The sequence below is a fragment of the Phascolarctos cinereus genome, unplaced genomic scaffold, assembly GCF_003287225.1.
Source record: "Phascolarctos cinereus isolate Bilbo 61053 unplaced genomic scaffold, phaCin_HiC Scaffold_2;HRSCAF=192, whole genome shotgun sequence".
NCBI classification, from domain to species: Eukaryota; Metazoa; Chordata; class Mammalia; order Diprotodontia; family Phascolarctidae; genus Phascolarctos; species Phascolarctos cinereus.
Window position 1 is genome coordinate 294,076,399 of NW_027555625.1, and position 26,473 is coordinate 294,102,871.

General features: G+C 36.1%; 1 protein-coding gene across 1 annotated transcript in view; it reads left to right on the top strand.

Annotated features, from left to right (window-relative positions):
• The first annotated feature begins 641 nt into the window (after positions 1–641).
• The window catches only part of UBA2 (ubiquitin like modifier activating enzyme 2), a 31,761-nt gene continuing 5,929 nt past the window's right edge, over positions 642–26,473 (top strand). Inside the window, exons 1-14 of the mRNA XM_020985005.2 lie at positions 642–804; positions 3,697–3,780; positions 4,941–5,011; positions 7,232–7,296; positions 9,798–9,898; positions 12,273–12,394; positions 14,447–14,514; positions 14,814–14,935; positions 19,893–19,992; positions 23,609–23,769; positions 24,504–24,597; positions 24,725–24,837; positions 24,923–25,078; positions 25,896–25,992. Coding sequence (XP_020840664.1) covers positions 667–804; positions 3,697–3,780; positions 4,941–5,011; positions 7,232–7,296; positions 9,798–9,898; positions 12,273–12,394; positions 14,447–14,514; positions 14,814–14,935; positions 19,893–19,992; positions 23,609–23,769; positions 24,504–24,597; positions 24,725–24,837; positions 24,923–25,078; positions 25,896–25,992 — 1,492 coding nt within the window. The 5' untranslated portion in view covers positions 642–666. The remainder of the gene's footprint in view (positions 805–3,696; positions 3,781–4,940; positions 5,012–7,231; positions 7,297–9,797; positions 9,899–12,272; positions 12,395–14,446; positions 14,515–14,813; positions 14,936–19,892; positions 19,993–23,608; positions 23,770–24,503; positions 24,598–24,724; positions 24,838–24,922; positions 25,079–25,895; positions 25,993–26,473) is intronic.

Consider the following 26,473-nt stretch of genomic DNA (forward strand, 5'->3'; position numbering starts at 1 on the left):
CCTGATAACAATAAATTAACACTTGTTTCAAAAGCCTCTTCTACTCTACTAAAAAGGAAAGTGTCAATAAAACAGAAAAGCCCAGGGGAAGTTCAAAGGATACAGACAAGCTGAGCAGTATTGGAACTGCCAACTTAAATTTAATCTTTTTTTTTTAAAGGCAGGCTATATGCAATAGATTCATGACAACCCTATCTATATTATTCTTGTAAGGAAATGCTCTTTTTTTGCTGACTTTTTAATGAAATTCGTAATAATAAGAGTTGCCTGGGGAATTGAGGGATTAAGTCATTAGTCCAAAGTAATATGGCCAGAGGGCTTCAGACGCCGGACCTGACGACTCCATCCACACTTTCCCTCCACTAAATCACTTTGCTACTTCAGGCGTAAGGCAAGGTAGAGTTTACTTAAGCAGCAGCCCCACGTGGCTAGCCCGCACCAACCTCACTACGCGCAAACACAGCCACTGGACCGCGAGAAGAGGTCACTGCGCAGGAGCGGAAATCGCCGTTTCCTCCCCCTCCCTCAGTTCCGGTTCGCAGCGCCCGCCTCGCCGCCCCCCTTCCGTCTGCCTCCTCTTCTGCTCCCTACCTCCCTCTGCCAACCGGTGTGTCGGGCAGTGTGTCCGTGGGTGGGTCCCGGCCGCGGTGGGGGAGGGTGGCCGCCATGGCGCTGTCGCGGGGGCTGCCCAGGGAGTTGGCGGAGGCCGTGGCTGGAGGCCGGGTGTTGGTGGTCGGCGCGGGCGGCATCGGCTGCGAGCTGCTCAAGAACCTGGTGCTCACCGGCTTCGCGCACATCGACCTGGTGAGGAGCGGGGCCGGGGAGGCCGGGCACGGGCTGGCCGCGGCGGGGAGGGCGGTGTGAAGGTCTCGGGGCAGGCGTGGGCATCAGGGAGGCCGAGGCAGGAAAGGCCCTGGCGGCCCCTCGCCTGAGCTCCGCGGGAGCGGGGCGGACATGGCGGCGGCGCTCGTAAGAAGGCGCCGGGTTTGCGCGGGTAAATCGCGGTGGGACGGGAATGGCTGTGTCCGGCGCGGAGGGAGGGGACGGTGGGGGCGGAGGAGGTGGGGCTTGGGCCCTCGGCCCTTCCCCTGCCCGCCGGAGGCTTCGGGGGCGGAGTCTTGGGGGGAGGTCACGCCGCGGTTGACTTTCGCTCTCCCCGTTATCTTTTTTGAGAATGGGGGGGGCTTCTCCTCCTCCCCCTCTCGGTCTCTGTTTCTCTGTCTCTCTCTCTCTCTCTCTCATTCCCTTTCCCTTTTTTTTAACCGGTTTGGGGATGGGGGGGTTGCCATTCTGCCACTAAAGAGCATGCCTTCTGTGGGGGAGGATTTTGGACCGTTTTAAGCCCTTGGTCATAGTTGCCCGTCTTACTCCGGACCCACGTTTCTTGAGAGAAAGAATTAAAATGCTTCCTGGGTTTTGTTTTAAAGTATAAATTATTTTCAGGGCTCGTAGTAGAACACTACCCCCTTCTCCCCCCCCCGCCCCCCCACTCCTGACTTGGTGCCAAGGCAGATTAATTTTGAATATGAGAAAGGCATGTAAAACTGTTTCCCAGCATGCGTCTTTCAGTACCAATCTTAGGTCTCCACGTTACAAGCTTCGCTTATTTGGATGAAACTTAGCACAGGCTGTTCCATTCTTGCTACTAAAAATATTGCATCTATCATAAAACTACACACAAAAAGTAGGTTAGTGTTTCAACCTTCACTTTCAGTCAGCTAAAAATAGCGGCCTGGAGAGTTTTTCTTTCACTTTTTTCCTTGGTCCAAAGGTTTATACTTTTTAATTCTAGTGAATTTTTATTTTTGAGGTTTTTTTTTTGTAAGCAAAATATAAACAAACCAAGTTGTTTCTTGGAAACATTGCATAGTTGTGGATTTTTTTTCCAGCTAGGTTGATGTCATGAATTTGACAACAGTTTGCTTTCATTTAGCAAAGATAAAAATGACTGAAGATAAACATCTCCTGAAGTAAAACTGCTATCATTTGGTATGTGGTTCTGCCCAAAGTCACTGAAATGGATAGGATGTATTTTAGATACTATATATGTCATTGACATTAGTTTGCTTATATGTAATTTATATATATTTAAAATGTAGTTTTCTGCTTAAATTTTTTTTTAAAAAGTGTCCCTTGAGATATCTGGATTGGAAATCAAAGGGTTTGTTGTTGGTATTTTTGGTTCCTGTGTGTATGTGGATTTGTATGGGGCAGGTCTGTTAACTCTAGAAAAGTGTGGTACAGTGAAAAGTGCTGAATTTGAAGTCAGTGCTGCCACTTAACTACCTAATTTTTGTGACCTTTGGCAAATTACTTAGCTCCACAGCCATAGTTCCTTATAGGTAAAATGAGATTGTTGAACTAGATGACAGTTCTAAATCTGATGTGCTGAATACATTTTTCTCTTTAACTTTGTATGGAGTTTTGACACTTGGTATGCCATGACATATTCAAACATGATGGTGCCTTAATTTTTTGACTGTTGAAATTTTTGGGGAAAAAATGTCATATCAGGGAAGTATGAATTGAATTTGAGACTTTCAGTTTGGAAAACAACCCATCAATCAAATTGGCTGTTGGAATTTATTATAAATCCAAAAATCCTAAGTAAAGAATTATTAATGAAATTGCTTGCTTTGTGGAATTTCACAGATGAAAGCATATTTCAGTTTTTGATACCTTTTATCTTTTAGATACCTTTATGTAAGTTAATTGAAATGGAACCAATGGTTTTTTTTAACCATAATCTTCATCCATTTCTGTATGAAAATAGCTTACCCACATATATAGTATGAAGTTTCAAATATGAGACTTTGTCCTGGTTTAGTGTATTACTTTTATTACATTTCTCTCTTTTAGCCACATTTTAAAAGATGATCATTTAATAAGCTTTTGGACTCATAGAAATAATTACATACAAAATTAAGCTTTTTAAGCCACATAATTAAACTGTCTTTATTACATGTAGCCATCTAGACCTTTTTTCAGTTTGTTTATAATCCTCAAGGCATATTTGTATATTTCTTAGTTATATGTGTATGATTAAAAACAGTGGAATTGAGGGAGACACCAGAGGATCTCCCATCAGAAAATATAAAGTGTGTTTGCTGAATACCTTGAAATGCAGAGCTCAGATAAACGCTTATAGAGCCTAGAAACCTTTCTGATTTAGATGGTGCAGAAGTAAGGCATATGATATAAATTGCAGTAGTAGATGTACATAAGTGCACATACATTTTTGTGTAATTTCAGGTTTTTGTTTGTAACTCACAATTGCCAGGAAGCTTTTACAAATATTCTTTGGAAAGTTATCCTTAAAAATGAAGTCTTTGAATTGCTTATGTATTCAGTAATTACTTTGGCCAAATGAACAATAATTGTGGTATGATAGATCCTAAAACAAATTTTCAAATGCTTCCAGAAAATTTAGAAATTATGGATTCTTAGGGTTGATGTCAGTGTTGCTGAAATGTTGGGTGCTCTTTTTTTATTTTTTGGAGGCAATCAGGTTAAGTGATTTGTCCAGAGTCACACCCTAGTAAGAGTCTGAGGCCGTATTTGAACTCTGGTCTTTCTGAGTGGAGAGTTGCTGCTCTGTCGATTCACTCACTATGCCACCTACCTGTCCCCCTATGCTGTACTTTAAATATTTTTATATTGTGTATTATAAAATAACTGGATTTTGTTCATTTGTAGATTGATTTGGATACTATTGATGTCAGCAACCTCAACAGGCAGTTTTTGTTTCAGAAAAAGCATGTTGGAAGGTCTAAGGCACAGGTAAATAAGTAAAGATTTCTTACTTTCTCTGTTGCAGTGGTGTCAAACTTAAATACAAAAGATCCTGGGGGCCACCTATTGACTTAGAAAACCACATATTAACATTTCTTATGTTCTGTTGTATTTTTAATTATTTTGTTAAATATTTCCCAATTACATGTTAATCTGGAGTGTTTGATACCTCTGTTTCATTGTACCTTGGATAGAGTAGCCTGTGTTATCAGATTGATTCTCATAATCTCTAGTAGATGAAGAAATCTGGGAAAAGTTTTTTTTCCTGGGGAAAATGAGGCCAAGAGAGGTTGTAGCTTGTCTAAATCACAAATCGAATCAGAAATGGAACTGATGGGAGCTACTTGCCAATCATTATATGGTGCCATGTACTGTAATTAGAGTTACTCCCTTAGCAACCATTAAGTTCCTCCCATAAGTAGAATTGGGTAATGGGAGAAGACAAGAAGATTAAATAAGATACTGTCTCTATCTTTGTAGAGGTCACAGTCTAGTAGTGGGGCATGGCATATTTAGAATTGATACAAAATGGTAGTACACAAAATAAGTAGAAACTAAGTGCTGCTTCATAACTCATAGTAATCTGTCACTAGAATGAGGTGGCATTGGAATAATCCCAACCCCTCCAAAAAAAGGAGCAAATTTTACTTCCTAGTTGTTATGCTTTAGAATAACATTAAAATTAGTTTTTTCTTTGAATCCAAACATGGGCTTTGGAAATTGAAAAGAAGACTATTTTAGTAGTAAATATACTAGCAGGAGAAAGATCTCTTTGAGAGTTAAATGTTAGATAAGTAGATAGACTAGGTGGCTTAATTTGTTTTTGGGTTTGAAATGAAACTGATCATGTAGACATGACATTGTGCTTTAATGTTGAACAGGAATTTCCTCTCCTTTCAGTTAACCTTTTTGGTTAGATTTTCCTGAGCTCTCAAAATGTGGTAGAAATCTGAGTAGATTTTTTTCCTTACTTATTTTTGTTCTCTTTATCTTAATGATAGGGGGATTATGTAAGAGAAAACATCAACTTTAAAAATCAGTTTCCTCCATCAGAAAATCATAGTATTGTATTTATCAGAAAGAATGTACTAGAATTCAATTTTGAGTAATTCTAGAAATAATTTTAGAATTTTGTTTTTCATTTTTAGGTTGCTAAGGAAAGTGTATTGCAGTTTTACCCAGAAGCTAATATTGTAGCCTACCATGACAGCATCATGAAGTATGTATTTTGGTTAATTATTTAAATGTGCTTTGGAGCATTATATTTCCCATTTTTCTTTTGTATTACATTTCTTTTCTTTCTTTTGAGAAGATTTTAAATAGCTTAGCTGGTTTATCCCCTAAGTTAATTTAGTAGCTATTTTGTTTGTAAACTTAAAAGATCTTTGAGTCCTAATCAGAAGATAGAGATTACAACCTAAATGGCATCTTTAAACAGGGCAATTCAGATTTCTCTTGTAATAAGTCTCTTGTTCTGGTGAAGTTCTTTAATGATATTTTACTATATATTCTTCACCCCCGCCCTCTCCAATCCTAGTTGATTTTAACAAGATAGTCATTAAGTGTCTTCTTTGTAGAGATGATTACCTAATCTTTTTGTCCATCCCTAGTGTCTTTCCTGCAGTATAGTTATATATTACCTACTACTTTTTGGATATCCTGAAGTGGATGTTTTGTACACTTGTCAAACTCATCGTGTCTAAAATAGAACTTACAAACTTTCCCCTCAGACTATTCTCTCTTGTCACTGTCCAGGGTACCACTATACTTCCAATCACTTAGGCTCTCTACTTCTGTCGTGTTCAGCTCAGGCAGCTAGGTGGCAAGGTGGATAGAGCCCTGGGCCTGGAGTTAGGAAGACCTGAGTTCAAATTTGATCGCAAATGTTTATTAGCTTTGTGATTTGATCAAGTTTCTTAACCTTTGTCTGCCTAGATTTCCTCAACTGTAAAATGTAATAGTATTTACCTCTCAGGGTTGTTGTGATTATCAAATGAGACAATATTTGTAAGGAGCTTAGCACAGGTGTGGCACATTGCATGTGTTTAAAAAATATTTGTTTTATCCTTTCCTCCTCACTTTGACTTACCCACATATTCAGTCATTTTCCAAACCTTATCATTTTTACCTTTACAAGATCTCTTGAGTATGTCCTCTTCACCTATACAGCCGCTACCCTAGGTCAGTTGCTTATTCATCTGTCTGACTTAAGTTTTTCTCCACACCAATCCAACCTCTTTTTAGCTGTCAGGGTGATTTTTTTTTTTTAGGTGAGGCAGTTGGGGTTAAGTGACTTGCCCAGGGTCATATAGCTAGTAAGTGTCAGGTGTCTGAGGCCAGATTTGAACTCAGGTCCTTCTGACTCCAAGGCTGGCGCTCTATCCACTGCGCCCCCTAGCTCTCTCCCCCTCCCCCTGGGTGATATATCTAAAGCCTATGAGATATTTTTCAAGCAATCTTGATATATTTTGGAATCATCTTGTTGGAGAGGCTTTCAGTTAGCATTTTACTATACTGAATTCAGATGCTTTTATATAGAGAACAAATAGGCTTGGATTTTATTCTGTATGCTTTTCAGTCAGTTATGGAACCATAAAAATATGGTCTGCTGTAGGAATATGATATGTGTAAGCCTGCTTATTCCCTTCATATACCTTAATCAAGGGTACTCTTGGAAACGGGTGTAGGTTATTCTTATAAATATTTTGTAGTGGTGGGTCTGTAAGTATTGATCTTTTCTGGGTTACCTTTTTTGGTAACATTTTTTTCCACATATTTTTATCCTCTTCTTTCTCATACCTTAAACAAGATGTATGTAAAAGCACTTAGAGCACTTTTAAAATATCAACTACTATTATTATATTACCTTGAGAAATGATCCCTTGATTCTCTTAAAATTGTGCTTCCTCTAGTGTGGTCTTTTTGTATATGTACTTTGTTTAATGTAGCTGCTTTTATCATTTTGGTTTTCTTTATTTAGCACTGTTTCTACTTTTTCATGTAGTACATCCTCTTAAAGTTTTCAAGCTTTTCAGTTGGGGGTCAATTGTGTTGTTATGGAAAGAGCAATGGCCTGAGGATCCTAGTTCTGCCACTTTGATTTGGCTCTAGCACCGCAGCTATAAGCAAGGTTGAATAGAAAATTGCTATGTGTTTTTTAGCTATAAGCCTGCTGGGCTATGAATTGACTGGTAGTGTCCCAAAACGGAAAGATTGGGGGTATCAACATTTCCTAATTGCTAATGGCTATTTGGAAAAAGTAAACTAGAAAATAATTCCTTTTCATTTAGTATACTTGAGAGTAGCCATCTCACTAGGAGCTACTTGTATTGTCTAAGCTTCTTTAAAAATGATAGAAAATTCTGTATTACAACAAAACATAAAGATGAACAAATGTAAGGCTATTGCTTTTGTGACTTTTCTTTCTTCTATTTTGTAGCCCTGATTATAATGTGGAATTCTTTCGGCAGTTTACATTGGTCATGAATGCTTTAGATAACAGAGGTGAGTTTAGTAAATTCTGGTTTTATGTTTTGCAGTGATTACTTTTTTGTTATTCCTCAGACCCAGATTATAAAAATACCAGATGAAGATAGTGATTTGTCAGCTTCTTTACAGTAGTCCTTAATTGAGTTATTTTCCTTGAAGTATAGGGCATTGGACAAAACAGACTTCTGCTTTCATAATAACTTCCACTGATGTGATGGAGAATGTTTAGCAACTGGCTCTCTGGAAAAATGTATGCATGACACACTTTTAAGTTTAATATGCATTATTGGCATTTTCTCCTTCACTTTCTTATGTCTAGACAGTCAACAAAACAATAAGTCAAGCCCTGATATATAGTGTTTGCTGATTTCTTAGATGTAAATGCTCACTCGAAAAATTTAACATTGCGTTCTCTTGAGTTGATTGGAGCTGGTTCCAGTACACCCCTGATGAGTTTGGGGTTTCTTTTTGATGAAACTCTAAGCTCTGAGGTATAGGGGAGGAAGGGGAATCAGTTTTGTGTCTAGAAGACAGAGTCTCTGAAGGGAGTTTGAGAGAGGTTAGATGACATGGGGGAGTGTAGATTTAGAGACAAAAGGGACCTGAGAGGATATTTAGTCCAATTTCCTCTACAGATCAGGAAAAGTCCCAGAGGGAAATTGCCTTGATTGCCTCAGTTAAATCCTAGCTGTATGACCTTGAACAAGTTCCTTCGTGATGATCTCTAAGGTGTTGTCCAGCTTTAAATCATGAATCTCAGTTATTGAGGAAATAGAACAGCTTGGAAATAGAAATGAATGGGGTTTATTGTCATGTGCCAACTCTTCCTTAGCCCCACTTCCACTTGATTGTGACACTGGAGAAATGTTTCTGCAGATAAGGCTAGTGCTTGCCAAATTTTTGCCAGGTCATAAAACTTTTAGAAGGGCCTTCTTAAAGATAGTTTCTTGGATACAGTTGTAAAGATTGCTTCAAAGACACCTAGGAACATTAATGCTTATAGAAATTTTCAAAATTCTTCTTAAAACTTACAGTAGTTAGATACAGTGGAAAGCATGCTTAATTTGTAGTCACTGGACCTGGGTTTGAATCCTACCTCCTCCACTTAGTACCTGTGTGTTCTTGAATAAAGTAAGTAACTTCTCTTTGGCCAAGTTTCATTCAATGACCATTTATTGAATGCCTTCTTTATAAGGCATTATGCTAGACATTGGAGATACAAAGCCAAAAATGAAACAGCTCCTGCACTGTAAGAAATTGTTGGATCCTTATTGATCTATAAAATGAGAGAATTGAAGTTATGACTTCCAAGTCTCCTTGCTGGTGTGGTCCTGTGAGTTTATCATGTAGGTTTCTATGGAATTTATGGTCCACATATCTCCCCAGAAATACGTTCATTCATATAGTTACACCTGGCTTAATGAATTAGATAATGTTTTAATCATGAAGCAAATTTAAATTAAGCGAATCTTATTTTCCTATTACCTTTAATGATAAATTTGGATTTGTGTTCTAATGTAAAAAAAACCCTTAAAAACCCATTTAAGACTACAGGAAGTTAAATTGAGTGGGAAAATGTTAGTAAAATATTCAAATATTAACACCATGTTAGTATTTCTGTTTTCATAATTTTTAAAGACTTGGTATCAGAAATTATTGTCCATTGTGGATATTGGTTATGATTCGCTGCCTCACAAATTGTTCTCTCTTATAGAAGAGGCATAACTTCGGTAATTTGGCTAGGTTTTCACTAGCCTCAAATCGTTTCAATATTTCTAAATTGACGTCCAAGGCAATTTTACTTTATCTTGCATTTTTGTCATTTCTACAATTTATTGACTCCTTTTTACACTTTTTTTCCTGCTATTTACAGTTTGATACATTATGTTGGAGTGAGATGAGGTATTAGCATTTAAAATGAGACCAAAAAGTTAAACTTTGTTTTAGTAATGAATGCTTGCCCTAATAACATTTAGGACCTTTAGGTATACTGAATGTTAAAAATGGTCCTGTGTGTTGATCATACATGTTGATTATTCTTTTCCAACTTAATTCATTATTATTATTATTATTATTATTATTTTCTTTTTGCATTTTGGTGAGGCATTTGGGGTTAAGTGACTTGCCCAGGGTTACACAGCTAGTAAGTGTCAAGTGTCTGAGGCCAGCTTGATTTTTTAAAACAGATTTAGGCTGTGTTAGCTTTGGGGTTCTTAGCATATAAAAATAGCATTTTAGCTATTATAATTTTAGTGGGGACATCAGGTATAAGAGACTAGCTTTGGAAGCTGAAATTCTGTAAATTTCAGAGATGTTTCTCTTAGTTTGGACCAATAAATGAATTTCTGTTAAACGATATGTATTATCTGTTGTATTAGCAGATCTAAATGGTGTGATTGGTGGGTGGGGTTGACTGTAAAATTAAAACTAAGAAAAGCTGTTTATTTAACCTGCTCTCCTAAGTGTAAAAGTAAAATAATTGATTTTGTGGTTTCTTTCTTGATATCGTCTTTCAGCTGCACGGAACCACGTGAATAGGATGTGCCTGGCTGCTGATGTTCCTCTTATAGAGAGTGGGACTGCTGGCTATCTTGGACAAGTAACAGTTATCAAAAAGGTTATGGGAAAAGATTTATTCTTCTTGAAATATTTGCTGTGGAACTATAGAGGCTTACGGGGAAAGATGAGATAAGCTTTAATTTTTCTTGGATTTATGTAACTTTAAGATAACCAACTCAATTATGATGCTTATAATAAGAATACTTGGGATATTCTCTTGAGGTGGTATAGGCCATTGCTCTCTAAATTGTAAAAGAGAACTCTGGAGGGACATAGACAAAACCATAGGTACAAGGAATACCATTTCTCCTTAACTGCTTAGTTTGATTTGTTTGCCTTTTAAAGCCTATGTGTTAGAAACATAATGAACCTAATCTTTTATGTCTTTCTGTCTGAAACTTATTATATAACAAACTTGTGCTATGGTGGTTCTAGAATTATAAATATGGAAAGAACCTTGGCATTTCATCTAGTCCATCCCTCACTTTTAGGTAGGAAGGCACTTAACATCATTCTGCAAAGATTGCTTTCAGTGTCAGGGTTTAGTAGCCTTTTTTAACCTGTATGTCCATGATATGCTTAAGTAGTGCTTTTGAGAGCTTTTGCAAGCTAAAAAATGTACTGGAGAGAAAGGGAAGGGGGTTCATATAGTAATGAAAGAATGCCATTAGGAGTCTCTCAAATATCAGATATATACACTTGGCTTTTACTCATCTCCTTGGAAGGAAATTCCAGGTAATTTGTTTCTTTGTCTCAAAATTCTTAGGCTCTGATCTAATTTAATACTTATTATTTTAACTTAAACCTGTGTCTTGTCTTTTCTTGTCCTCTGTCAATGAAGAATATTTGAGTATAGTGATGAGTCATTGATTATTTTTTAAAATAAATTTTTATTTATATTTTTTATATTGCCTAGATTTCATCATAGTCACTGCTACCCTTCCCAGAAAGCCATTCCTTATGACAAATAATTTTTTTAAAAAAAGAAAAACAGGAAGAGCAAAATAAAGCAAAATTGAGCAACATATTGAGAAAGTATCTATACTTACCTATATATGACAGTGTGCACATCGTCAGACCAGAATGATACATATGGTCTTCCATACCTGTTGACCCCTGACCTCTGGAAAGGAGGTGGGGAGCTGTCCTTTCATATCTTTTCTTTGAGGACACACTTGTCTCTGTAATTTCATAACACTTGGTTTTGATTATTTTATGGTGGTTCTTTCCATTCACATTGTTGTTGTCCTTATGTAGTTTTCCTTATTCTACTTACTTCACTTTGCATTATTTTCTGTAAGTTTTTCTCTGTTTATATTCATTATGTTCATCATTTCTTATAGCACAGCGATGTTCCATTACATTCATAGAGCACAGTTTATTTACCTATTCTTCAGTTGATGGGTATATATATACTTTGTTTCCAGTTCTTTATTACCACAAAAAGTGCTGCTATAAATATTTTGGTGTATGTAGAGCCTTTCTTTTTTGTTAGTGACTCATTGAGGTATATTGCTAGCAGTAGAATTTTTAGGTTAAAGGGTCTGGATATTTTAGTCAACTTTATTTGAAAAACTCCAAATTGCTTTCCATTTTGGTTATATAGCTCCACCAACAATGCATTAGTGTCCCTCTCTTTCTAAAATGTCTCCAAAATTGACCATTCCTGTCTTCTGTTATCTTTGCCAGTTTGCAGGGTGTGAGGTAAAACCTCAAGAGTTGTGTTGATTTTCATTTGTTTTAGTAATGATTTGTAGCATTTTTTTTCATATGGTTGTTTGCATTTCTTATTTTGAGAATAGTTTGTTTACAATTATCATTTGGCCATTTCTCTTCTTGGACAATGACTTTTAATATAACTCATTCTTGTTCCTTTACTGGTTCTAATCTGATGTGAAATTCTCAAATCAAAGTTTAGATTTAGTACATTTTAATTTAAAAACCTGCTTTTCTTTGTGTTTAGGAGGTTAGGATTGGATAGAAAATCCTGAAATAAGCAAATGTATAAAAATTCTTGAAAATACTTAGTTTAGAAATCTATCCTTCATCTCAAAATGGGATTCTATTGTGGTCTTTGAGATTTATTTAAAGAATCTGTAAATCAGTAGTATTTTAGCATTTAAGTACTTTAAGTAGGGGGAAGTGTACTATGGTTTATAGAAACCTACACTAACAGTATGAATGCCTGGGTTTTAGGCCTGGCTTTGCTACTATCTTGTATCTAGGTAAAACGCTTCCTTTTGCCCTTCTTATTTATCTGTAAAATGCGGAGATTGGACTATATTATCTCTAAGGTCCTTCCATAAATAAGTTCTATACTTGTATGAATTGTAGTTAGAATGGGGAAGAAGGTTCTATGTGTAGTTGATTTCTGTTGAAATAATGAGTTACCATTGTGGAGTGAATGTTTTTCTGATTTCTTGAATCTGCAGGGTGTGACAGAATGTTATGAATGTCATCCTAAACCAACCCAGAAAACTTTCCCTGGATGTACGATTCGTAATACACCTTCAGAACCTATCCACTGTATCGTATGGGCAAAATATTTGTTCAAGTAAGAGATTATTTAAAAATATGCTTTGATGCTTATAAGTGAGAAATATTTTTATTTAGAAATACTTATCATTCTTTATTTTCAAATATGGGTAGGAAAGTTGAAATATTTTGGTAGTTTTCTTCCATATGATTTTGCATGAAGGTTTCAATAATTTCTAAGAAAAGGAGTTTATCTTCCCTTTTATAATTGTCATCTTGCCACTCATGGCTCCCTTTTACGTGCATAAAATGATCAGTATGTTCCATTTTAACTGTATCAGGTTCAAAGTATTACTGCTAGTCTTTGCTAGCAGTTAGCATTTTTGTGAATTGTTAGCATTTTTTGGCAATCAGAAATTGTAGTGATATATTGGATATTGATTAGAGAAGTTATGAGGTTGCTCTGGCGTGTTTACTTTTTTGGTTAATGGAAACAGAGGTGGCTGCTTTGTGTTTATATGTTACAAGGTTCTGAAAGTCTTGATGCAGCCCCCACCCCATTTATTTATTTATTTATTTGTTTTTAATTAATGTATTTTGAATTATGAACAATCACTTCCATAAGCTTTTGAGTTTAAAATTTTTCTCCCCCTCCCTCCCCAAGACAGCTTGTAATCTGATATAGGCTAAACATATACATTCCTATTAATCATATTTTCACATTAGTGATGTTGTAGGTAAGAATTAGAACCAATAGGAGGAACCACCAGAAAGAGGAAACAAAACACAACAGAAGAAAAAAAAATAGCAAATACTATGCTTCGATCTGCATTCAAACTCCCTAGTTCTTTCTTTGGATGTGGATAGCATTTTCCATCATGAGACTTGGGAGATGTCTTAGATCCTTGTATTGCTGAGAAGGGTTAAGTCTGTCAGTATTAGTCATCGCACAATGTGGCTGTTACGGTGTGCAACATTCTCCTGCTTTGGCTCTTAATGCAGTTTTAATAGTTTAAAATTGCACTAAGATTTTTGGAACACCCTGCATTTGTATATTTGTAGTGCTCTTTTGATGAGCATAAATAGTTTCAGTACTTCTGGTGGGGAACATAAGGAGGCAAGATAGTTAAACACTTAGAGCTAATATCATATCACCTGATCTATTTCTTTTCTATTTCTGTTATGCTTTCTATGCTTTAGAATTGATTGTTATTTCCCTTGATCTCTCTAGCTCCTTCCCTGTTTTTTTTCACTAGTTTTTAGCCCTTCCTACGATTATTACTTGGCAGTGGGAGTCAGATTCTTGAAGTGAAATAGAATATGTATTTCTTGTCCTCTTTCTATAGTTGAGGTAAGAAAAGAAGGTCTGAAAAGAGATGCCATGTAGATTATCTAAAAAGTTTGTATTTGATCCTGGCTACTTTTGCCCATCATCTTGAGCTTACTTTTTATAAGGTGGTACAATCTTGTTCAAGTGATGTTTCTGGCAGTATTTTGAGAATATAAAATTTACCTTAAAAATATAAAGATCAACAGTTACTTAGAAAATAGTTCAGCCACAAGTTGGTCATTAATTTTCAAGATTTTACTTTTCAACAATAAAAATATATTACCCAAAGAAAAGTGTGGACTTACAGACAGAAAAGGCCAGATTTTTTCTTTTTAAATTTTCACTCATTCATTTATTTGTTTGTTTTTGGTCAAATCAAAATCTTATATATAAAAATATATATATATATATTTATATATATATAAAAAAAGATAAATTGATATTTATGTTGTTTAAGATCCATATCAACAGTTAACAATGAGATGAAGTATATTTTGTTTAAACTTAAATTATCCAGACTAGTCATTGCATATTTTGCTGAGCCTAGCTCTGTGGTAATTATATATAAGATTGCTGAAATTCAGACATAGTTGTGTGCTTGGCCAGAATGAAATTATTAGGTCTCTATGTAAAACAGTTTGAGAAATAGAAATATTAACAGCACAGTTTAATAATTTTTCTTAGTTCCAGGTAAGCTCTGACATAATCATCTCAATCCAATTAGATTTGTTTATATAATCTAGGGGAAAATCTTTGTGAAAAATGCTTGGTTTTGTATATAATTATTTTTTAAAATTACAGCCAGTTGTTTGGGGAAGAAGATGCTGATCAGGAAGTATCCCCTGATAGAGCTGATCCTGAAGCTGCCTGTGAGTAAAATATTCAGGCTTGAACTTGTCATTTCATCAAAAGCTTTAAGTTTTAACAGCTAGTTTTCTTATTCTAGTTATGAAAATAGCAGCTTGTAAGAGTGCAGTGCTAAGATGGTCATACCTCCCCTTTTGGCCCCTCTAATAGGCCCCGAATCAGGAGGGCAAATACTAAACCAGGATATATTGATTACAGGTGAATTCCCTAGGTAATTTAAATTATTTCTTTCATCAGTTAAGTTGGATCCCATTTCATGTCTCTTCATGTTAAAACTATAGCCAAATGTTGTCTGCTGCAGGGGAACCAGCAGAAGCTGAAGCCAGAGCAAGAGCATCTAATGATGACGGTGATATCAAACGTATTTCCACCAAGGAATGGGCTAAATCAACTGGATATGATCCAGTTAAACTCTTCACCAAGGTAAGATTTGCTCTGTCAAATAGCAGAGTGGTATAAGGGATCGAATTCTATTTCTTTTGAATTCTTTTGAAAGTTTAATGACTTACCCAGGGTCATATCCAGGGTCAGATATTAGTAAGTATCTAAGTCAATCATTAAGCATTTATTCAGCACCTTTTATGTTCCAGGGACCGTGCTAAACTCTGGGGGTACAAAGATTGTGAGGAACTCGAAATCTTGTGGGAGAAACAACAAGCAAACAAATATGTACAAACAAGCTATAAACAGGATAAATAGGAAATCATTAATAAGAGGGAAGGCACTAGAATTGAGAGATTGGAAAAGGCATCCTATAGAAGAGATTTCAGCTAAGACTTCAGGGAAGATAAGGATGGAAGGATGAGGAGGGAGAACATTCCATCCATGAAAAATGCCCAGAGGCAGAATTTGAATTAATGACTTTCTAAAGGTCATTATCTAGTTTGATAGAAAAGTTTCAATTGCTGCTAAGGTGATTTTCTCATTTAGGTGGATAATTTAAAAAATTCTTAATAATAGGATAGTTACTGTTAATAGGTAGTCTGTTAGAAAACCTTTTGGTAGGATCCAGCAAAAGGCAATTTTTCATATAATTTCTGTAATATTGAGAGATGGAAAAACAGTAGAAACTACAGAATTCTTTCTAAAACTAAATGTTTTAGGATATAAGGGGACCATTGCTTATTCAAATTTTTATTTAATATTAAAATATTAATATAATATTTTATAAATATTATAATAGATAAAATAATAATACAATAATTAATATAATATAATAAAATATTAAATATTAATAAATAAAATATTAAATATTTATATCTGCAACATAAGGAAAATCTAAACTCTTAATGATTAACAAACTTCCCCCATTAATACCCTACCTATCCCAGTGTTTCTTTACAACCTGAGGTCATAGTTCAAACCTCATTCACCATTCCCTACTGTTCTGTTCCTTATTTATATTTCTCACTCTTCCCCTCTCATCTCCCCTCCTCCTTAGGTACTCACCTTTTCCATGCTCTCTGGAATGCCTGCTCCATAGGCAAAAAACTTGTTTTTGTCTTAAATCTTTTCCTTTCTCACATCCAGTCTTTTGGCTCTCACTGAGACCTGGCTGCCTCCTTTTTTTTTTTTTTTTGCTAGGCGGTGGGGTTAAGTGACTTGCCCAGGGTCACACAGCTACTAAGTGTCAAGTGTCTGAGGCTGAATTTGAACTCAGCTCCTCCTGACTCCAAGTCTGGTGCTCTATCCATTGAGCCACCTAGCTGCCCCCTGGCTACCTCCTGATGATGGCTTCCATTGCTGCCTTTTCTAGCACTGATATTACTTTCAGTCATTAGTCACTGGCTTACTGGTCAGGGTGGAGGAGTTGGAATACTCCATGCTTCTCACTGCTACTTCTAGGTTTTCCTTTTACCACCATCAGTAAACTGCCAACTCTTGAGGTTTACTCACTGCAAACCTACTACCCAAAATTTTGCTAGTTGTTGTCTGCCAATCTCCAGGACATTTCCTTTCTTTCCTCAGTGAGTTGAGTGCTTGGCTTAGTTTTTCTCTCCTCTCTACCTCCTACCCTCATACTGGGGGACTTCAACATATTTATACTCTTTCAAGTACCCTAATCTCATAGTTCTTCAACTTATTTCCCAAAATGTATTCCTTCATCCCACCTCAGCCACATAACAAAGATTGTCATCCCTTCCATCTTGGAATTGCCCACATATGCGCCACTTCCATGTTTGTGAACTCCAAAATTCCCTTATATGATAACAATATATTGTTATTCATATTCTCCCTCTGCCTTGCAACCCCAAACCCTGTTTTTTTGTCTCCATTGTGACTTCCAGTGCTTCAGCTCCTCAGTTCATTACTAGGCCATTACCCTTGCACTGGCTTCACTCTTCCCTTCCCCATCTCGACCCCTTAGTGAACCCGTTTAACTCTACACTGTCTTCTTTCGTCCCTTGCCTTATTATATCACCAAACTTGCCCTGCCAGTCCTCAGCTGGATCACTCCCACCATCTGCTACCTTTCATCCTATTTATGTGCTGCTGAACAAAGGTAGAGAAAAATCATGAAACCATGCTGACAGGTTCATTATGAATTTATGTTACATAACCTCAAAAGGACCCTTAATGCTGCAGGGCAATCCTTTTATGACCTCTCAATGAACTCACTGCCTTCCCCACTGCAAGAGTTTTTCCAGACCTTTTCGGCCCTCCTCAGATCTCCTGTGGCTCTCCCTCTTCCTTTCCTTCTCAGCTAAAAAACTTGCTTCATATTTTACTGAAAAATTGAGACCATTCTCCAAGAGTTTTCCTCTGCTCTCCTCCACATCACCCAGATACCTTTTGCCGTTTATCTCCTCCTTTACTCTTGTCTCTCATGAAGAGGTGACCTCTTGCCAAGACAAATTTCTATGAATGCACAAATGAGGCCATTCCATACTGTCTTCTCCAATGGGGTGCCCCCTCTGTTATCCCTACCCTCTTATTTTTAGCTTCTCCTTGTCTGTTGCCTGCTTCCCTGTGGACCACAGACATGTCCATGTCTCCCCCTCAAAAAACCCTCACTTGATTCATCCATCTCTGTTAATCATTCTCATATTTCTCCTCCCCTTTGTGACTAAAGTCCTTGAGAAGGCTGTTTATGATGGATGCCTCCACTTCCTTTTCTTTCACTCGGAGTTACTCACTGCATTCTGGCTTCCTTCCTCATCATTAAACCAAAAATTGTCCCTCCAAAGTTACCACTTTTTTCTGGCTGCCAAATCTAATGACCTTTTCTCAGGCTCCATCTTACTTAACCTCTCTGTAGTCTTTGACTTTTGACCCTGTGGATCACCCTTTTTTCTTCAATATTTTCTTTAGGTTTTCAGGACACTATACTTTCTTGGTTTTCTTCCTGCTTGTCTGACTATTCCTTAGTTCTCCCTTTCTGGCTCTTCAGCTAAGTTACACCTACTAACTATGGCTATCCCACAGGGCTTCTGTCCTTGTCTACTTCTCCCTCTACACTATTTGACTTGGTTATCTCATCAGCTCCTATAGATTCAGTTATTGTTTCTGTGCTGATGATTCTCAAATCTACTTACGCATTAATCTCTTTTGACCTGCAGTCTCATTTCTTCAGCTACTTTTTGGGTATTTTGAATTGGATGTCCTGTAAACATCTTAAAATCAATATTTATAAAACTGAACGATTTATTCCCTAAATCCTCCCCTCTTCCTAACTTCTCTATTACTGTTATTACCACCATTCTCCTTGTCACCTAGGCATGCAATTTAGGTGCCATCTTTAACTCTACTCTCTCTCATCCCCCATATCCAATCTATTGCCAAGACCTGTCAGTTTTACCTTTTTAACATTTCTTGAATATTCCCCATTCTTTCTTCTACCACCCTGGTGCAGGCCCTCATCTCCTTGTGCCTGGACTATTGAAATAGTCTGCTGGTTGGTCTTCCACTCCAGTCTGTCCTATTGGTAGTGATTTTCCTAAAGCACAAGTGTGACTATGTCACTCATCCTGCTTAATAAACTCCCTGTCACCTCCTGGATCAAATATAAAAATCTCATTTGACATTTAAAGTCCTTCATAACCTAGTTCTCTCCACCCTTCCTCCCCCCTAGTCTTCTTACACCTTAACTTCTTCCCCTACTCTCCCTCTTCCCTCCCTGTACTCTGAAGTACAGTGGCCCTGCCCTCCTTACTTTCATTTTCTTTTCTTTTCTTTTTTTTTTAATTTTTAGGCTGTTGGGGTTAAGTGACTCGCCCAGGGTCACACAGCTAGTACTCCTGACTTCAGGGCCAGTGCTCTATCCACTGTGCCACCTAGCTGCCCCCCTTCTTCCTTTCTGTTGCACAACTTTCTTCATCTCCCAATTCCAGGCATTTTGATTGGCTATTCCCAGGCGTGGGTTATTCTTTTACCTCATCTCTCCTTCCTGGTTTCCTTAGGGTTCCTTTAGATCCCAGCTAAAATCCTAGTTTCAAGAAGCATTTCCTGATCTCTTTTAATTCTGGTGCCTTTTCTCTGTTGATTATTTTCAACTTATCCTGTATGTAGCTTGTTTGTATATAGTTGTGTGTGGTCTCCCTCATTAGACTGAAAGTCCCTTGAGAGTAAGACTGTGTTTTACCTTTCTTTCAGTTCCTAGTGCTTAGTACAGGTTCTGGCACATGATACTTAAAAACATTTATTGACTGGCTAATTTGTGTGCTTAATTAGTTTAGGCTCATTCAAGAAATCTTACTTTTGGTTTGTTTTTGTATCACCTTCATCTCTTCCTTCTTTTCTGCCTGGCAAACCATCCTTTGGGGGAAAAAAAATAATTCAACAAAATCCACCAATGCATCAGTCTGAAAGTACATGCAATAGTCTCCCTTTATACTTCCCTACCTCTGAAAAAGGGAAAGAGTTTTTCATTTTCTCAGCTTTTTGCCAGGGTCACCCTTTGTCATTAATATTATAGTATTCAATTTCATCTTTTTGTTCTATTTACTTTATTGTAATCATTGTCTGCATTGTTTGCTTGGGTTTATTTCTTTACTCAGTTTGTAATTCTTTCCATGCTTCTCTTTTCTCTGTTGTTTTATGGGGCAGTAATATTCACTTCCATTTTTTTATGTATTTATGTATTATGTATGTATTATTTATGCATTTTATATATTAAGGCTTTTGCAAATCAATGATAGGCTCACTTTTAAAAAAATAATATTTATAGTAGATAATTATTCTAGCACCATGTTTTTTAGTATATGACATGTGTCTAACTCAACACCATTATCATGGTACAATATTTAATGCATTTACTTGTCCCTGTACATAGTAGGTGCTTAGTATTTGTTGAATATTTAAATGAATTACATATATCACTTGCTAGCATGTGCACTTAAGGGATTATTGCATGTAATTTTTTCTTTTTTCTTTTTTTAAGCTTTTCAAGGATGACATAAGATATTTATTGACAATGGATAAACTGTGGAGGAAAAGGAAGCCTCCTGTGCCATTAGACTGGACTGAAGTACAAAGTCAAGGTAATTTGTAAAGATCTTGTGAGTACCTACTTTAAACCCTCCATTCCCACTTAAACACACACACACACACACACACACACACACACACACACACCACACGTAGCCCTTATTTGACTGGATCTCCTGTTTATTTAAGTTGTTTTGTTTTGCCGGACATTTTTATACAGTGGGGCTTCTTTTTTGCCTTCCATTGACTTAGTGTCTGCCAGTGACCAAAGAAGTCAGATTTCTGGAATAGCATAGTCTATTCAAGTAAGAAAATATTTATAGAATATTATCAGAAACTTTTCTGTTTCCATAATAAGTGGCATTTACACAGTAATTACTTTACTCATATCCTCTGTTGTCAAAGATAAGCTCTTCAGAATGTTGAGAGTGAATGATTCAGGCAAACTATGTTGAGCAAGGGGAACATCTTTTCCTTTTTTTTTTTTTAATAGACAAAAACACCACCCCACCTAGGGTCCCAATAAGAATCAGTTCCCAGTTTTCTTGGAACTTCTTTATTTTGTACGTTATGATGGATAAGGGATTCCTAAAAGTTTTGGATAGGATGTCAGAATTTAATCTTAACCTGTTGGTCCTGTTGTACGAACCAACAGACTGAAGTGTTGAACATCATTCCTCATCAGAATGATATTTATCTGGAGCATAGCTGGAGCCAATCATTCTATTATGTTGTATTGTAATTCTGTTAAGTTACTGCACAGATTCGTTGGGCATTTAATTTATTTTTACCTAAAATATTTTTGCTTTTTTGAATATGTATCTGGTTGCTTTTTAGATTTAAATTAATATTATAAAAAAAATTGTTACTATTATACCAGAGATGGGAGTGTTTCAATTCATAGACTAGTAGAAATCTTTAGTGGAAATCTGATTATAAATACAGTGGCTTAAGGAAACCCATATATCACTTTCGTCTGCAGAGAACTTTTTTTAATTGAGCTGAGTTAGGACTGTTGCAGACATTTAGGATTTCAGGGATACTAGCTGATTGTTAATTTTTTTGGGTTTGTTTATGTTTTCATTTGACTTTTCAGTTGAATTTAGCTTTGTACTTTGAATTCTTTTAAATGTCTGGACATAAATTAGCTAATACTTGTCCCATCCTGTCCTGTCTTCCCTTTTTCCTTTCCTCCAAAAAGAAAAGGGCCTCTTATCCAGGGTATGTCCTCTGCTGATATGATGGCAATAATGTTTGTTTTTATATTGTTCAATCTCTATTAGGTAGCTGGATTGCTAGGTAGGTAGAGCACCAGTCCTGAAGTCAGGAAGGACTGAGTTCAAATCCAGCCTCAGACACTTCTTAGCTTTGTGACCCTGTGCAAATCACTTAATACGCTGTTTGCCTCAGTTTGCTCCTCTGTAAAATATGAAGATAATAACAGCATCTCCTTTCCAAGGTTGTTGGGAGAATCAAATGAGATAATTCTAAAGTGCCAAACATAGTGTAGTATGTATGTATACATGTAATAATAAATGTTAGGTATTACGAACTATTATACTACCTACATAAAAAAGTAGTAGAGTAGAAAATGCAGTTCAACTTTTGTATACTTGATAGTTTTCCTTTTTGGTTTTTACAAATCAGTGCATTGACCTTTTGAAGTATGAAGTATGAATGTGAAGACACATTTCAGTTTGTCACCTAAAGAACTTTTATTAGTTGATTATTATGCTTATTGTTGTACTTGGATTATTTTAAAATGCTTGTCTGGTGTTTTATGCTCTAACCAAGGATAGAGTCAAGAAGTTGTATGCGGTGATTTACTCTGTAGCATTTTTTTGTCTTACACATATCTTTAATGCCACTGATACTGACTGATTTTTTTTTGTATAGTGACCACAACTGCTTATAGGGAAGTAGTTCTCTCCCTGTCCTCAATAATGACTTTTCTGACATATGTTCATTCTTGAGCTTGTGTCTCCTAACTAGCTTTTCATTGTTCTGCTTTGGCTGAGGAGAGTTTGGTTGTTGAGGTTTGTATTTGCTACTATCTTTTAATCCTTTTTTTTTTAACCTAACTTTCAAATGGCTATATTATTTTCCTAGAGAGTACCTTTCTAGCACTTTTTAAAAGCTTATTTTATATTCTTCCTTGCCGTTTATTCACTTGCCTTCAGAGAGGAGCACAAATCACCTAAATTTTCATTTTGGCAGCTGGGTGGAGTAGGGAGAAACTTGAGGCAAAAAAACTATTTAAGATGCTGTTGGCAGTAGTCCAGGTGAAAAGTTTTGAAGGCCTTTGACAGGCCTGTGTTTTCCCTTGTGAGTGGAGGGAAATGGATAGTTATGAGACACATGACAAGGCTTGGCAACTAATTAGATGTGTGAGGTGAAAGAGTGTAAGGAGTTGAGGATGACTCTGAGTTTGTAAATCACAGTGATTGGAAAGATGATGGCATTTTAATACATTTTCCCTTTTATATAGCTTTGGTGTCCTGGATTTTCAGAGGTTATGCTAGCATAGTACACAACTAGCAGATCCTAGCAATTTGAAAATGTTTTTAGTACAGCCTAGTGATAGAATGTGTTTCTCTGTCCACGAACTAGCCTGCCTGTATTTGTAGAGCCTCATTACCAGATTTGCCTGGCTGACAAATTACTTTGACCAAAGAAGTTCTTGAAGACTGATTAATTCATGGGGGGGTTGGGATCTGGTACTTTGATAAAGTCATAGATCCATAAAATATTGAAGTGTAGTCATAGTCAGCATGAATTATTGCTCTCCTGTTTCTGCTTTATTAATATGAATGACTTTCTATAAATCTTTCAGTCTTTTACAAATATTCTTTGTATTTATGGCTTTTAAATGTCATTTTGTTATGTTAATATACCATAGTTTATTCAGCTGTTCATTAGCTAATAGGCATTTACGTCATTTTCAGTTCTTTTGCTATTACAAATAATACTGCTTAGATGTAGTTTTGAACAGATCTTTATATATCTTTAAAATGATGCTCTTAGGACTTCACAATAAAGGGATGAGAGGGACAAAGTGTATGATTGTCTTTGTGTGTTTTCTTATTTCCCTCAAAAAATATTTTTTTTATCAATTTGCAATTCTGTTAAATCTTTGAGAATTGGGTTTTAATCATTTATTTTTTCCAGTTGGGTATGAAGTGATACATATCACAGCTGCTTGATTTTGCATTTCTCTGAAGATTAATGAGATTGATCATTTTTCAAATGATTGTTTTAGCAATATGTGTTTCATCCTTGTAAATTCTTTTAATATGTATATTTGAACCTTTATCCAGTAATGATTGATTCAGGAGAATTATCCTTAAATATATGTAATTTCATAAATTTTAAATGTTTAGTTTTTATATTATGGGTCCTGGAAATATTTTCCTCAAATAAGTATTTTTATCTTGGTTACATTTGTGAAAATAAAATTGATTTTTAATATAATTAAATCCATCTACTTTATTCCTTATGATTTCTTCACTAAAAACTCTATTATTTTCTATTTTGATACTGATGTTCTTGCTGGTCAGGGATTGCTTCTGTTTAATTAGGACAAAAGATGGTAAGGGTGCTAATAGTGATGTTTGATAAAGAAAAGCCCTTTATACCCAAGCTAATATTATTTTTTCCCTTCATTTGAAGAAATAAATGCAGCAGATCAACAAAATGAATCCACGTTAGGTTTAAAAGACCAACAGGTTCTGGATGTCAAGAGCTATGCACATCTTTTTTCAAAGAGTATTGAAACCTTGAGAGTTCATCTCGCTGAAAAAGGTGATGGAGCTGAACTCATATGGGACAAGGTTAGTTGAGAAAATGTAGTAACCATTTACATGTTGAGTATATGTTTTAATTCTAGTGCTATTCTTTTGAGAAATAAAATTAGCCTCGTTGGGAATTTGTAAGGGAGTCATTTTAAATGCTAATAAATCATACTTCTGATGTTCAAGAAATTTTATCAGATTTTCTTTGGATGTTTCATTGTTATAAGCAGATTTCTTCTTGAATGCAAATTAATGATGATTAAAAATGATTGGGTAGCTAGATGGGGCAGTGGATAGAGTGCTGGGCCTGGAGTCAGGAAGGCTTATCTTCCTGAGTTCAAATCTGACCTCAGATACTTAATAGATGTGTGACCCTGGGCAAGTCACTTAACCCCAATTGCCTTAAAATAAAAGTCAAAATTAAAAAAATATACATCTACAAAGGACTTTCCTCTAAAGTAACATAATAGTTATAAAATGGGTATAATGTTTACTATCTGATTGGTGGGATTGTTGTGATGAAAATGCTTTGGGAATCATCTGTAAGTAAATACAAGTTGTTATGATAGATATTTTTTACAACAAGCGTTTGTTTTTGTGAGCAAATGTTCAGGAATAAAATGTGTGGTGTACACAGATGAAAGTATCATCCTGAAAGGAAAATTTGGCCTGGCTGAAATAATTTTAAAAACCCAGAAAATGTTGCTATCATTTTCTGAGTGTTTTTAGGGTGGGTAGCTTTTAAAGATTTTTTTTTTTTGAATCATTGCCAGGATGATCCATCAGCAATGGATTTTGTTACATCTGCAGCAAACCTCAGGATGCATATTTTCAGTATGAATATGAAGAGCAGATTTGATATCAAATGTAAGCTTTACTTTCCTTCTACTTGTGGGTCAAGTCACTTCCATCTTTAAAGTTTTTCTGATTTTTAAAATAGACTTTAAACTTTTAAAAAAGTTTTTTTTTAAAAACATTTACCTTATTTTTTCAGCTATGGCTGGAAATATCATTCCTGCAATAGCTACTACTAATGCGGTGATTGCTGGGCTGATAGTCCTGGAAGGTTTGAAAATTTTATCAGGAAAAATAGATCAGTGTAGAACGGTGAGTTAGTAGAGAAGATTTCCAGATTTTGTTTCTGAAGTCATATCTTCTCTGTCTAATTTTTGTGTGGGTATGTTCCCCAAAGATCTTTTTGAACAAACAGCCAAATCCAAGAAAGAAACTACTTGTGCCTTGTGCATTGGATCCTCCCAACCCTAATTGTTATGTGTGTGCCAGCAAGCCTGAGGTAACAGTGAAATTGAATGTCCACAAAGTTACAGTCCTTACATTACAGGATAAGGTGAGTATGATGAAAATTCTCTTCCTGACTTACAAGTTTGTCACATGCAACCTCTGTTTTAACTGGTATATTAAACTTTTCGAAGACATCGCACTTTTCCTTCCCTCCTCAAAACAACTTCCCATACTCCCCTTTTGCTTTATTATTGCTGTAATCATGACCTAAGTCCCCAGGTATGAAACCAGAAAGGCACTGCCTATAATTGTCTTCAAACCATAAGAGAGAGTTTCTTTTATATCAAAACCTAAATGTTTAACCTGTATTTGTCAAGGCAGTATGGCAGAAAATATCCTTTATCCGCTACAAGAAAATGCTCGGTGCCTTACTTGTTTTATTGATATTGGGTATCAGGTCATGTCATCTGTCTATGTAGAATGGTGTAGTTTAAAAAAAAAGCACTGGATTTGGAGTCTAAGGTTCTGGTTTCAAACCCTGCCTTTGCTACTTGCTTACTTGGGCAAGTCACTTAGCTTTTCTGGGCCTCAGCTTCCTGATTTTAAAGGTTGACACATTTTAAGAATGTTTTCAGTAAGTGTCTTGAAATTGAATAATAGTATTGAACGTTTTAGAATGGGACTGACTTAGATTTAGAAAAATGATAGTTTTCATGATAGGAAATGTGTAGTAGTACATTTAAATGCTTTATATTTATAAAATTAAGTTGTTTTATATGAGTAAAGTTTAAAACATTTGATGTGATGCAGAATTAAGATACCACATTGGAAGAGAGGAGGAAACTAGCCCTACTGGAAAATAATTCTAAGAGGTTTTGTTGATTTTAAAGTATGTTAGTGGCATGAATCTTTTTTATTTTTAGATAGTGAAAGAAAAATTTGCCATGGTAGCTCCAGATGTACAGATTGAAGATGGCAAAGGAACCATCCTCATATCTTCAGAAGAGGGAGAAACAGAAGGTATTCACTGTATACATTAGCTTTCCTTATTTATTTGGAGGTATTGTTAGGCAGTATTCTTTCTTTCAACAAGTATCTGAGGACTTGCTTTGAATACACAGTGTTGTACTAGGCATTGGGATCCATAAAGAACTGTAAGGTTTTTTTATAATTAACAGAAATCCTGTTTTAGTGTTGAAAGTCTCAGCAGCATTGACTTACCAAGAAGTGTAGTTTGGATGACTAGTTTTATATAATGAGGAGCTATGCTTGGTGTGGCTGTCCTAATAAGAGATAAAACTAATGAAGCCAGAGTTGCAGATGTAAACCCTGCCTGGACTACAATTTGCTCATTCTCATTGATAAATACTTTATTACTAATCCTAGGGTCATGGTTAAAATGGGGATTGTGAAATAACGGCTCAGTGCTGCTCATCACTTCAACTTGTGTTCTGTAGATACTAAGTCAAGAGAATGAATCCTATTTGAAATGTAAAGTTGT